The sequence below is a fragment of the Carcharodon carcharias genome, chromosome 5 (genome assembly GCF_017639515.1).
Source record: "Carcharodon carcharias isolate sCarCar2 chromosome 5, sCarCar2.pri, whole genome shotgun sequence".
NCBI classification, from domain to species: domain Eukaryota; kingdom Metazoa; phylum Chordata; class Chondrichthyes; order Lamniformes; family Lamnidae; genus Carcharodon; species Carcharodon carcharias.
This window is the reverse complement of record NC_054471.1, coordinates 25,128,292-25,142,856: the sequence shown is the minus strand read 5'-3', so window position 1 is coordinate 25,142,856 and position 14,565 is coordinate 25,128,292. Positions and strand designations below refer to the sequence as shown.

Below are 14,565 nucleotides of genomic sequence, written 5' to 3'. Positions count from 1 at the left end.
CCTAAATGTTTCCCCACTGACACTTGATCTACCTGGCCCACCTCATTTCCAAGAACCAGGTCTAACAGTACATTTTTTCTTGTTGGATTGGACACATACTGCTGTACAAAATTTTCATGAACAGAATCTAGATACTTTTGCCCCTCTCCGCCTTTTACACTACCACTGTCCCAGTCAACATTTAGGTAATCAAAATTCCCCACTATGACTACTCTATAATGCTTGCATCTCTCTGTAATTTCCCTGCAGATTTGTTCTTCTACATCCTTCCCACTAGTTGGCAGTCCCCATAGGCTACACTGAACAATGTAATTGTATCTTTTTGTTCTTTAGCTCTAGCCAAATTGATTCTGTCCTTGAACCCTCTGGGACATCCTCTTTCTCCAGCACTGCAATGCGCTCCTTAACCAACACCGACACTCATCCTCCTTTCCTTCCTTTCCTATCTTTTCTGAACACCTTGTACCCGGGAATATTTAACACCCAGTTCTGCCCTTCCTTGAGCCAGATCTGTTATCGCCATTACATCATATTTCAACATGGCAATCTGCACCTATAACTCCTCAGTCTCATTTGTTATACTCCATGCATTCACATTTATGCATAGGTAACCCTGATTTAGAGATTGTTAGTTTCTCCCTCACCCCGACTTCACCTATTGACTTATTATTCTCTATACTAGTGCTATCTGTCTCTCCCAGTGTTTTGTGCACCCTGGTATTCCTCTCTAATATTTTCCCTTGGTTCCCACACCGCTGCCAAGTTAGCTTAAAGCCCTCCCAATGGCACTAGCAAAACACCCCACAAGGAACATTTGCTCTGTTCAGGTGCAACCTGTCCGGCTTGTACTGGTGCCACCTCCCCCAGAGCCAGTCCCAGTAACCCAAGAATCTAAAGCCCTCTCTCTTGCACCATCTTTCCAGCCACACATTCATGTGCCTTATCCTCCTATTTCCGTACTCACTGGCACATGGCACTGGGAGTAATTTGGAGATTACTACATTTGAGATCCTGCTTGCTAATTTTCTACATAGCTCCCTAAATTCTGACTGCAGGACCACATCTCCCTTCCTATCCAAGTCATTGGTACCAATGTGGACCACAACCTCTGGCTGTTCACCCTTCCCAGAAAAATGTCCTGCATCCTTGACCCCAGGGAGGCAACATACCAATCTGGAGTCATGTCTGTAGCCACAAAAACGTCTGTCTGTTTCCTGAACTAATGAATCCCCTATCACTATTGCTCTTTCTTTCTGCTGCCTCTCCTCCTGTACAGCCAAGCCGTTCGTGGTGCCACAAACTTTGCTCTGACTGCACTCCTCTGAAGAATTAGCACCCTCACCAGCTTCCAAAACAGAAAACCAATTTATGAGTTGGACCCCAGGGAGGCCTGCACTACTTGCCTACTTCTCTTGGACTGCCTGGCGCTCACCCATTCCCTCTGCCTCCAGGCCCTTAAGCTGTGGTGTCACCACCTCTCTGAACGTGCTATCCACATAGCTCTCAGCCTCGCGGATGCACCACAGTGACTCCAGCTGCCACTCGAGCTCTGAAACCTGGGGCTCAGGTTTCTGCAGCACTTCCTGCACATGTAGTCGCCTAGGATACTGGTAGCGTCCAAGACTTCACATTATAGGACACACATTCCACTTGACTGAGCTACCCTGCCATGTCTTGACTTTACTTCCCTTATGTTAACTTTATTATACATTGGATTATTTATATCTCTTTACTATATTGGCCCTAAATTTCCCTTCTTCCTGGCGCTTCCCAGCTAAACCAGGTATAGCTACTTGTTTAGATATATTACACTTTTCTAGTTTACTCACCAGGGCCTACTTACTAAGGCTGCTGCTCTTCTTTCTGAGGAAAAGTAGAGAAGGAAAAGAGCTCCTCCTGTCTCCTCATCGAACACCCTCAGTCACCTCTGCTCTTGAACTCTCACCATTTCTTGCGCTGGTTTTCTAGCTCCTCTGCTCTGTGCCGCTGACTACCTATCCCAGGGTCCTCCTCTCACACTCTCCTCTAGGTGCTGCTGACTGCCTGTCCCGGGGTCCTCCTCTTGCACTCTCCTCTATAATATAACTGATATAATTAATATAATATATATAACTAATATAACTAACTGGATGTCAGCAGCTCTCCACAATGATGCACACTAGAATTTTCTTTTCATTTACAGGATGTGGGCATCGCTGGCTAGGCCAGCATTTATTACCCATTCCTAATTGCCCTTGAGAAGGTGGTGGTGAGCTGCCCTCTTGAACGCTGCAGTCTCCGTGGTGTAGGTACACCCACAGTGCTGTTAGGAAGGAAGTTCCTGGATTTTGACCCAGCGACAGTCAGAATGGTGAATGGCTTGGAAGGGAACTTCCAGGTGGTAGCGTTCCCATGTGCCTGTTGCCCTTGTCCTTCTAGATAGTCATGGGTATGGAAGGTGCTGCCTAAGGAGCCTTGGTGAGTTTCTGCAGTGCATCTTGTAGATGGCATACACTGCTGCCAAAGTTCGTCGGTGGTGGATGGAGTGAATGTTTGTGGATGTGGTGCCAATGAAGTGGGCTGCTTTGTCCTGGATGGTGTTGAGCTTGTTGAGTGTTGTTGGAGCTGCATTCATCCTAGCAAGGGGAGAGTATTCTATCACACACCCGATGTGTGCCTTCATGGTGGACAGGCTTTGGGGAGCCAGGAGGTTAGTTACTAAAAGGCATATGGGATACTCGCCTTTATTAGCCAAGGCATAGAAAATAAGAGCAGGGAGGTTATGCTGGAACTGTATAAAACGCTGGTTAAACCACAGCTAGAGTATTGTTTGCAGTTCTGGAATCCACATTATAGGAAGGATGTGACTGCACTAGAGAGAATGCAGGGAAGATTTACTAGGATGTTGCCTAAGCTGGAGAGTTTTAGTTATGAGGAGAGATTGGATAGACTGGGGTTATTTTCCCTGTAGCAGAGGAGATTGAGGGGGGGGCATGATTGAAGTGTATAAAATTATAAGGGGCATAGATAGGGTAGACAGAAAGGAACATTTCCCCTTGGTGGAGGAATCAATAACCAGGACGCATAGATTTAAGGTAAGGGGCAGGAGGTTTAGAGGGGATGTGAGGAAGAATTTTTTCACCCAGAGAGTGGTGGGAATCTGGAGCTCATTGCCTGAAAGGGTGGTAGAGGCAGAAACCCTCATAACATTTAAGAAGTATTTGGATGTGTGCTTCTGATGCCATGACATATGGGCCTAGTGCTGGAAAATGGGATTAGAATAATTAGGTGCTTGTTTGACTGGCGCAGACTCGATGGGCCGAAGGGCCTTTTTCTGTGCTGTAGACCTCTATGACTTTAGGTGTTCAACATTAACAGAGCCTTTGGTAAGATAAATAGGGAAAAGCTATTACTTGCCGCAGGATTGCTGACCTCTGACCTGCTCTTGTAGCCACGGTATTTAAATGGCTAGTACAGTTCAGTTTCTGGTCAATGAGAGCCTCCAGGGTGTTTATAGTGAAGTTTCAGCGATGTTACTGTTATTGAATGTCAAGGGGCGATGGTTCGATTCTCTCTTGTTGAAGATGGTCATTGCCTGGCACTTGTGTGGCTCGAATGTTGCTTGCCACTTGTGAGCCCAATGCTGGAGTTTGTCCAGGTCTTGCTGCATTTGGGCACGGACTGCTTCAGTATCTGCGGGGTCACAAATGTTGATCTTATGATGGAAGGAAGGTCATTGATGAAGCAGCTGAAGATGGTTGGGCCTAGGACACTACCCTGAGGAATTCCTGCAGTGATGTCCTGAAACTGAGATGATTGACCTCCAACAACCACAACCATCCTCCTTTGTCCTAGGTATGACTCCAACCAGCGGATTCTCCCTGATTCCCATTGACTCCAGTTTTGCCAGGGCTCCCTGATGCCACACTCTTGACAAATGCTGCCTTGATGTCAAGGGCAGTCACTCTCACCTCACCTCGGGAGTTCAGCTCTTTTGTCCATGTTTGAACCAAGGCTGTAATGAGGTCAGGAGCTGAGTAACCTTGGCGGAATCCAAACTGAGTGCCAGTGTGCAAGTTATTGCTAAGCAAGTGCCACTTGATAGCACTGTTGATAATCCCCTCCATCACTTTACTGACGATGGAGGGTAGACTGACATGGTCGGGTTGGATTTGTTCTGCTTTTTGTGTACAGGACATACCTGGACAATTTTCCACATTGTCGGGTAGATGCTGGTGTTGCAGCTGTACAGGAACAGCTTGGTTAGGAACACAGCAAGTTCTGGAGCACAAATCTTCAGTACTATTGCTGGAATATTGTCAGAGACCATAGCCTTTGCATTATCCAGTGCCTTCAGCCGTTTCACATAGAGTGATTCGAATTAGCTGAAGACTGGCATCTGTGATGCTGGGACATCTGGAGGAATCCACGATGGATCATCCACTTGACACTTCTGGCTGAAGATTGTTGCGAATGCTTCAAAGTTATCTTTTGCACTGCTGTGCTGGGCTCCTCCATCATTGAGGATAGGGATATTTGTGGAGACTCCTCCTGCAGTGAGTTGTTTAATTGCCCACCACCATTCATGACTGAATGTGGCAGGACTGCAGAGCTTAGAGCTGATCTGTTGGTTGTGGAATCGCTTTGTGCTGTCTATCACTTGCTGCTTATGCTGTTTGGTATGCAAGTAGTCCTGTGTTGTAGCTTCACCAGGCTGACACCTCATTTTTAGGTATGCCTGGTTCTGCTCCTGGCATGCCCTCCAGCACTCTTCATTGAACCAGATTTCATCTGCTGGCTTGGTGGTAATGGTAGAGTGGGGTAATGATGGGTCATGAAGTTTCAGATTGCAGTTTAGTACAGTTCTGCTGCTGCTGATGGTCCACTGTGCCTCATGGATGAGTGCCCCATGAAGGAGGCGGTGGCATAGTGGTATTGTCACTGACTTGTATTCCAGAGACCCGGGTTCATATCGCACAAACTTCACCATTGCAGATGGTGAAATTTGGATTCAATAAAAATCTGATGATGACCATGAAACCATTGATGATTGTTGTAAAAACCCATCTGGTTCACTCATGTCCTTTAAGGAAGGAAATCTGTTGCCCTTATCTGGTCTGGCCTACATGTAACTCCAGACCCACAGCAATATGGTTGACTCTTAAATGCCGCCTGAAGAAGGATAATTAGGGGTGGGCAATAAATGCTGGTCTAGCCAGCGATACCCACATCCTATGAACGAATATAAAAAAAAAAGTCTGGAGCTGCTGGTTCTGTTTGAAATCTATCCCATTTAGCATGGTGATAGTGTCACACAACACAATGGAAGGTATCATCAATGTGAAGATGGGACATCATCTCCACAAGAACTGTGCAGAGGTCACTCCTACAGGCACTGTCCTGGACAGATGCATCTGTGGCAGACAGGTTGGTTCCCTCACCACCTGCCACAGACCCAGTCTAGCAGCTATGTCTTTTAGGATTCAATCAGCTGGGTCTGTGGCGGTGCTACCAAGCCACTCTTGGTGATGGACACTGAAGTCTCCCAACCACAGAGTATATTCTGAGCCCTTAACACCATCAGCGCTTCTTCCAAGTGGTGTTCAACATGAAGGAGCATTGATTTATCAGCTGAGGGGCGGGGGACGCTAAGCAGTCATCAGGAGGCTTCATGGGGTCAGGAGTCAATGTTGAGGACTCCCAGGGCAACTCCTTCCTGACTCTATACCACTGTGCTGCCACCTCTGGTGGGGCAGGACAGACCCAGGGAAGGTGATGGTGGTGTCGGGGACTTGACCTGTAAGATATGATCTGCAAGGTCTGACTATGCCACTTGACCCGTCTGTGAGACAAGATATTAAGGAGGGATTTGCAGGGACGACAGGGCTGGCTTTGCCATTGTCGTTTACCAGCGCCTAGGTCAAAGCGAGGTGGTCCATCCACTTTCTTCCTTTTTATTGACTTTGAAGTGGTTTGTAGAGGTTTGGTACAACTGGGTGGCTTGCAAAGACATTTCAGAGGGCATTTAAGAACGAACCACATTACTGCGGTTCTGGAGGCACATGTAGGCCAAGCCAGGAGAGGATGGTAGATTCCTTTCCCAAAGGACATAAGTGAATCAGATGGGTTTTTAACGACAATCAACAATGACATCATTAAACTTTTAATTCGAGACTTTTTTATTGGATTCAAATTCCACCAACTGCCTGGCGGGATTTGAACCCGGGTCCCCAGACCCAAACCTGGGTCTCTGGATCATCAGTCCAGTGACAAAACCACTATGCCACTGCCTCCCCCTAATGTAACTGGATATCAGCAGCACTCCAAACTCACCTGGCCTGGCCTACATGTGCCCGCAGATCTCTGGTCATCCATGGTTTTCTGGGCTTGTTACTCCTTCCTATCACCCTAGAGGGAACATGTTGAGCCTGTACCTTCCCCATTTCCTTTTTGAATGCCCCCCACTGCCCTTCTGTAGATTTCCCCACAAGGAGCTGTTCCCAGTCTACCCTGGCCAGATCCTGCCTTAGTTTACTAAAATCCACTCTCCCCCAATCCAAAACATTTTTTTGTAACTTGTCTATTTCTTTGTCCATAACAAGCTTATATTGCACCACGTTGTGGTCACTATCACTAAAATGCTCTCCCACCACCAGCTCAGCCGTCTGTCCAGCTTCATTCCCCAGAATTAGGTTCAGCACTGTGCCGTCACTTGTTGGACCCTCCACATATTGACCTAAAAAGTTGTCCTGTACACATTCCAATAAAACCACTCCATCCAAGCCCTTAACACTATATCTATCCCAATTAATGTTGGGAAAGTTGAAATCACCTAATGTAGTTACCCTTTGTTATTGTTTTTACACACCTCTGCAAATTGTGCACATATTTGCTCCTCAATTTCCCACTGACTATCTGGGGGTCTATAATAAACACTTAACAATGTGGCTAACCCTTTTTTATTCCTAAGCTCTACCCACAGAGCTTCATTCGATGCCCTCTCTGAGATATCATCTCTCCTTACTGCAGCAACTGATTCTTTAACTAATAATGCAATGCCTCCTCCTCTTTTATCCCCTCCCCTGTCTCGCCTGAAGATCCTATATCCCAGAATGTTGAGTTGCCAATCCTGCCCCTCCCTCAACCACGTCTCAGTGATGGCTACTATATCACAATTCCACATGTCAATCCTCACCCTTAACTCATCCGTTTTACCTGTAATGCTCCTAGCATTAAAGTAGAGGTCATCCAGCCTTGCCTTATTCCCTTGAAACTTAATGTAGACGTACTCCCTCTGTTTGTTTTACTGTATTATGACGTGTCCCTATTCTGCTAACATTCTGTGTCCCCTCCCAACAGCATTAGCAAGGATGTTAGTCCCGCTCTGGTTCAGATGTAGACCATCCCGCTTGTACAGTCCCCACCTTCCCCGGAAACGGTCCCAGTGATCCAGGAATCTAAAACCCTCCCTCCTGCACCAACTCTCAAGCCACGTATTAATCTGTGCTATTCTCCTATTTCTGAGCTCGCTAGCACATGGCAGTGGGAGTAATCCAGAGATTACAACCCGAGAGGTCTTGCTTTTTAGTCTACTGCCTAACTCCCTGAGTTCTTGATGCAAGACTTCATCCCTCTTTCTACCTATGACCTTGGTACCAACATGTGCCATGACCTCTGCCTTATCACCCTCCCCCCTTCAGGATACCCTGCAGCCTTTCAGTGACATCCCGGACCCTGGCACCAGGGAGGCAACATACCATCCTGGAGTCACGTTGACGGCCACAGTAGCACCTATCTGGTCCCCTGACTGTTCCCCTATTAGTATTGCTTTTCCTCTCTTCCTCCCCTCCTGTACAGACAGGCTGCTTGAGGTGCCAGAAGCTTGGCCCTTTCTGCACTCCCTGGAGGAACCAGCCTCCAAAATGGAATACCAATTTGCGAGCCGGACCCCAGGGGACTCCTGAACTACATACTTGTTTCTCTTGGATTGCCTGGTGGTCACCCATTCCCTTCCTTCCTCAAGTCCCTTCATCTGCGGTGTGACCACCTCTCTAAACGTGCTATCCACGATGCTCTCAGACTCACGGATGCTCCTCAGTGTCCCCAGCCGCCATTCCAGCTCTGAAACCCGATATTCCAGGAGCTGCAGCTGGACACACTTCCTGCAGACATGCTGGTCCCGGGCACTGGAAATGTTCCCTGCTTCCCACATGGAGCACGAGGAGCACACCATGGCTTTGAGCTCTCCTACCATGACTTATTCCTTTAAATTAAACCTTTTAAATCAATTACTCTAGGGCCCTTCTTTCCTGATCCTTGTTACTGAAGAGTATACAAACTATAAACCACAAAAAGACCTTAAATTATAAGCGATAAAAGTAGTAAATACTTACCCGACCTTACCCAATACTTAGCAGTGATTCCTTTCGCTTGTAGCCTCTACTACTGCAGCAGGGCAAGACAACTCTCTGAAGATTTAAGAAGTTGGATAGCAAAGAAAAAATACAAAGAGCACCTCTTCCCTATGCACCAAATTCCCACTGTGCACCAAATTGCCAATACCCACACTCACTCTGGCTGTGTCTCACTCAGAATAAGGTCTCTCCCCTGTTCGTGTGCAAGCATATATACAATGCATTTTCCAGCAGGTGTCGCAAGAGAACAATTCGGATCAGGGAGTCCACAAGTTTCTGCCCCTGCTTAGCCCAGGAATGCTGCAATAATTGTAGCAGTTTGCCTCAGTAGCAGAAACCAGCTAAGACAGTACAGGGGGCAATCTTGGATTTTCATGGTGTTTGGCTTATTGCCACACAAAACAGTGTCTTTATATACCACACCACAAGAGGAGCTTAAAAATGAACATTCAGGCTTGCTTCAAGGGTATTCAGGTTATAGAACCAAGTGGGAGTTAAGTTATGAATCGGCCATGATCTAATTGATTAGCGGAATAGGCTCAAGGGCTGAATGGTTTACTACTGTTTCTATTTTCACATCAGATCTAGTTATCACTAGAATTAAATTAGGCTTTACTGACAAAGACACAAAGTTCACATCCTTCCATCTGAAGGATGGGTGAATCTAAATATTGCTAAGAGAGACATGTTGCAGAAACTTTTCATCATGGCAATGCCTTGTCCAATCAGAGTCGACTTGCCAACCAATCAGCACTCTTTTCTCCTGTAGTATAAATTGTTTGAAATTTGATATTCTTACATTTGTCCTAATTGCAAGATGAAAAGCTTCATGTCTCTCTTTTCAGCAATATATTGATGGGAGAATTAATCACTTCTTGGTTATGAATAAAAGTTTTTTTCTATGTTCACAAAGTTACATTTGTTGAACAGAAAGCACTCAATCTTTCTGTCACTATGCTTGCTGCTATGGTCATGGGACAGTACCGTAGGTTAGGTCTGCTCGTTCTGATCACAATCACAAAATTGTTACAGCACTGGGGGCGGCAATTTGGCCCATCGTGTCTGCACAGGCCCTCTGAATGAGCAATCCATCCAGTACCATTCCCCCACCATCTCCCTGTAAACCTTTACCTTCTTCCTTTTCAGATAACAATCTAATTCCATTTTGAATGCCTCAGTTGAACCTGATTTGATTGATCCTATAATAAGACCCACAATATCATCACAGTAACAATCTGACCCAAAATACGTCTTTTCTTTTTGTTTTTCATGACTGAAGAGGGATTGAATTGAGAAGTGCACCAGTACCTGCCTCACCATTCACTGGAGGCTTTTCATTCATCTCATTTAAGTTTGGCCAAGTATGTTTAAAACTGGACCACAAAACCATTGGATTAGTTTCCATAACCACTGCTTGTGAATGTACCTCTGCTCGCTTCAGCATCTCCCATTTGTTGAGGATCTTCATGGCAAAAACCTTTTCAACGTTTTTTAACTTCACAACAGCAACCTGCAACGAAGAAAAAAACAAGGTGGTGCAAATTACTGAGCTAGTTCAAATTAAAATACCTTAATTAAACCAGAAGATTATAAATATCCATGTTACAAAGCAATAGATGAGAACTTGAATTTATATAGCATCTTATCAATGGCCAATGATCTTCCCTTGAACAAAAGGTCAGAAGTGGGGATGTCCACTGATGATTACACAGTATTCTGTAACATTTGCAAATCTTCAGATACTAAAGCAGTCTACGTCTGCGTGTGGCAAAACCTGGACAACATCCAGGCTTGAGCTGATAAGTGGCAAGTAACATTCGCGCCACACAAGTACCAAGCAATGACAATTTCCAACAAAAGAGAATCTAACCAAATACTTAACATTCAATGGCATCACCATCATGGAATCCCCACCATCAACATCCTGGGGGTTACCATTGACTAGAAACTTAAGTGGGCCAGCCATGTGGTGGCTACAAGGTCAGGTCGGTGACTCACCTCCTGACTCCCCAAAGCCTGTCCAAAATTTAGAAGGCACAAATCAGCAGTGTGATGGAATACTCTCTACTTGTCTGGATAAGATCAGTTCCAAAAACACTCAAAAGCTCAACGCCATCCAGGTCAAAGCAGCCCGCTTGATTGCACCTCATGCACCACCTTAAACACTCCCTCCACCACCAACACACAGTGGCAGTAGTGTGTATGATCTCCAAGATTGACTGCAGCAACTCACCAAGGCTCCTTCGACAGAACCCCCCAAACCTGTGATCTTTACCGCCTAGAAGAACAAGGCCAGCAGACACATGGAAATGCCACTCTTGCAAGTTCCCCACTAGTTCACACCATCCTGACTTGGTATTATATCACAGCTCCTTCGCCGTTGTTGGGTCAAAATTCTGGAATTCCCTTCCAGGTAGCACAGTGGGAGTAGCTTCACCACAAGAACTGCAATGGACCAAGGAGGCGGATCAGCACTACCTTCAATTAGGAAAACAACAAATTAGGGCAACAAAAGCTGGAATGTCAGCAATGCCCATGTTCCATTTATAAATAAAAGGTCTTCAGGGTGTCTCAAAGCACTTCACAAGTAATTAATTACTTTCAAAGTGCAGTCACCATTGTGTAGGCAAATGTGACATTGATTGAGGGAGGAATGTTTAGCAGGACACCTGAACAGCTGCCTGCTTTCCTACAAATAGTGCTATGGGATCTTTTGCATCCAACTGAGGAGCAGCTGAAGGCTTCCATTTATTGCCTCATTGGGATGTGGCAAGTCCAGCAGTGCAGCATTACCTCTGTAATGTAGTGAAGTGCAAGCCTAGATTATTACAAGTCTCTTGAACCCATGACCTTATGACTCAGATGCAATACTACAATCAACTAACCTTTCGTTAATATCTTTTATAAAGGTTCTACTTCAAGAGCTTCACACAAAGTAAAGCACCTCTTTCACTTTCCCACTCCACCCTAGATCAGCACAGACTACAACTCTTCCACCTATCTATAGTAGGTTCCACTTCTTCAGTCATAACGTTGTAAAGCCTTCAAAAGCCGAATACCATCTCACATCCTCACACCTTACCCTGAGGCCCAAACCATTAAAGGCAGTTTATCAGTGTTTACCAGTGTGAGATTTTTAAAAAAGAAAATTCTTATCACTTTCAAACTTCTCAAAAACATCAATAACATTTTCTATTTTGTTCAAACCCAGATATAGCACTTGGTTTACAACATTATCACCTGCAACACCAATCAAAAAGTTCAGCACTCAGTATGATGCCTTAACCTGTGTATATCACTTAATGTATCCAGATCAAGGAAAGCAATCTAGGTTGAATTTATTATACAGGCTGCATTGTGGTACAGACAGGGGAGAAAGGCAAACTGAACTTCTTTCCTCTCACCAACTGCCCATAAGCAGAAGGTGTTTTGAATTATTTTTTAAGTACGCTATGGTGTGTTTTCCCAAAACCTTAGTTTGTGTGATACAACTTACTAATAACTTGCAGCAAACTCGCATTATGATTAACTCAAAGTTAGTTTATTTACATTCAAACCCAGAGAAGGAGTATTCGCAACATCCCACTCCACTACACACACACACACACACACACACACACACACACACACACACAGTAAGGGGGGAAAAATAAAATTTTACAACTATGGATAGCAACAGTAAAAGAACCACAGAAATGAATATTAGTTCACGTGATTGTCAGAGTCCAGTGAGGAGTTCTTTCACGTAGGAGTTAGAGTTCAGCTGGCTGAAGACCAGAGTTGTAGAGTTCTCTTTCCAGTTGATGCTGATACTGTAGGATGAAGCTGGTACATAGAGACTGGGCCAATTCTGCAGGCAATGGTAGGAAATCTTCCAGCAGAGACAGGCTTTGGGTAGCCCACTATTGTTCAGCCTGGTGTCCTGCTTCCAGTTGGATGTTAAACAGCTGAGGGTTTCTCAGATCTCAAAAAGGTCATGGGAGCCATGTGACCTCCTTTCTCCACAATGATTTCAAAGGGATGTTTATCTAGTGTCTGGAACTAGTTTTGATTTCAGGACTGATAAGGTGCCAGTCATCAGCTTTTGAGAGAGCTACCATCCATATCGAGATTCTTGTGTCAGGAAGCCATTGTCTAGGCAGACCCTCTAACTTTGCTGGATGGGTAAGCTTACTAAGATGCAAATGATGTTCATTGTCCCTTCAATGGCCTCTTCCTGAAATGGACCTGCTGTGAGATGAGCTTGTTAACAGCTCTGCAGGCATAATGAGTTTCAATCTATGTGTCCTCTACTTTCGTGATCTATAGTGTCCATACTCCCTTACAACTGGATGTGAAATTCCACGACGATGGCAGGAGGATTCTGTTGTTCTTGTAAATCCTGTTGGTAGTTTCCAGAACAGAGGGCCAACCAGTGGTCATGTGACTTGTAGGAGCCATCTTTTTTGATTCAGCAGAAAGTCCATTTTAGAAATAGGAAAAAGAATAAAGTTTTGATACATACAGCTTTGGATTTCTTTTCATGTCATAGTGACACAATTACATGAGATAATATTCATTAGATACAACTTTCAATTGAGTGATTTGTTCCATCGACAGGCTCAACAGAACGACTCAAAATTCAAAACTTTAACAATTCTTTTTACAGGATTTTCACCATGACAGAAATACTAACAAATATAACGTTACTGTATAAATAGCAAATCCAACAGGTCGCTGATGCAAGCATCCTCTAATTATTAGCCTGGGCCTCTGAATTACCAGCCCAGTGACATTACCACTATGCCACCAAGTCCCCATCAAAGGCTTTAGTGTCAAAAGGTTTATCCGTGATAAGTGCCTTGGGATGTTTTGCCACATTAAAGACACATATAAATTCAAGTAGTTGTTGATCAAAGCAACAATCTATCTTGAGCACTGATAAGATATACTAGTAAGAGACAAAAGCCTTCCTCTTCCTTACGGAATACTGCCTCAATATGCTCAAACCCCAATCCAGGAACGGCACCCTGGCCTTAGTGCCACACTATTTGTGCAGCCTGTGGACCCACAAATTCAGAGACCTTATTCCCTATAGGCAGCTTACAATTGGCAGAGATTGTTACATACTCTGTATTTGCCACCCACAGCTAACGAAGCACAGGCTAGGTAGTGTATCTGGGATCTAACTGATGTGCATGGCTCAGTACTTCTCCAGGCATTTAGCCTGTGTATTGATAGAGCTCCAGCACCTTCCAATCTCATACCTTACAACTTCAATCTCTGAGAAATCCAAAAAATTGGCAGTGGATCATAAAACGAGTTAATCAAAAATACTTTGTTTTTTCTAGCAGTTGGGTTACTCAGGTGATTGGAGGAGATATTTTCCAAAAGTCACTGGGCAGCAGATTTCAGGGAATGGGAAAATAGTAAATGCAACCTCCAAATTTGAAAAGGGGCTAGGGATGAGTTGTTTAATGACAGACTAGTGAAGTCTCACTGTCGCTAGGTCAAGATCCTGGAACCCGCTCCTTAACAGCACTGTGGGTATCCCTGCACCACATGAGCTAGTGGTTCAAGTAGGCAGCTCACAACCACCTGGGCCTCTGATTTGCCAGCCCAATGATATCACCACTACGCCATCAAGTCCCCATCAAAGGCTTTGGGAGTTGGTGGGGGGGGGGGGGGGGGGCACACGTTCAAATCCCAGCATGGCAGTTGTGGAATATAAATTCAAGTAATTAATAAACTGAAAACTAGTGTCCGTAATGGTGACCATGAAACTAATTGGATGCTCGTTTCCTATATTACAACAGTAAATAGACTATAAAAGTACTTAATTGGACTGTAAAGACTTTGCAAGTCTTTCTTTGTAGGGCTCAAGGTGGTTACAGAGGTGAGCAGGAGAGATGCCACTGACAAATTTAAAAACAAGGGCGGAAATGTTAAAATTGAAGTGATCAACACAAAAGTTTTTTTCTTTGGGCAATTAAGTTTAACTAATAATTACAGGGTGCTTGCATCCTGTTGGATTTGCTATTTATACAGTAGCATTGTATTTGTTAGTATACCTGTTAAAGCGAAAATCCTGTAAAAAGAATTGTTAAAGTTTTGAATTTTGAGTGGTTCTGTTGAGTCTGTCGATGGAACAAATCACTCCATTAAAAGCAGTATCTCATGAATATTATCTCAT

The 14,565-nt window shown here is 44.6% G+C and overlaps 1 protein-coding gene across 1 annotated transcript in view; it reads right to left on the bottom strand.

The window, feature by feature from the left end:
• Nucleotides 1-14,565, bottom strand: part of LOC121277667 (serine/threonine-protein kinase MRCK alpha-like) — a 715,733-nt gene that overhangs the window by 398,873 nt on the left and 302,295 nt on the right. Inside the window, exon 3 of the mRNA XM_041187269.1 lies at nt 9,820-9,903. Coding sequence (XP_041043203.1) covers nt 9,820-9,903 — 84 coding nt within the window. The remainder of the gene's footprint in view (nt 1-9,819; nt 9,904-14,565) is intronic.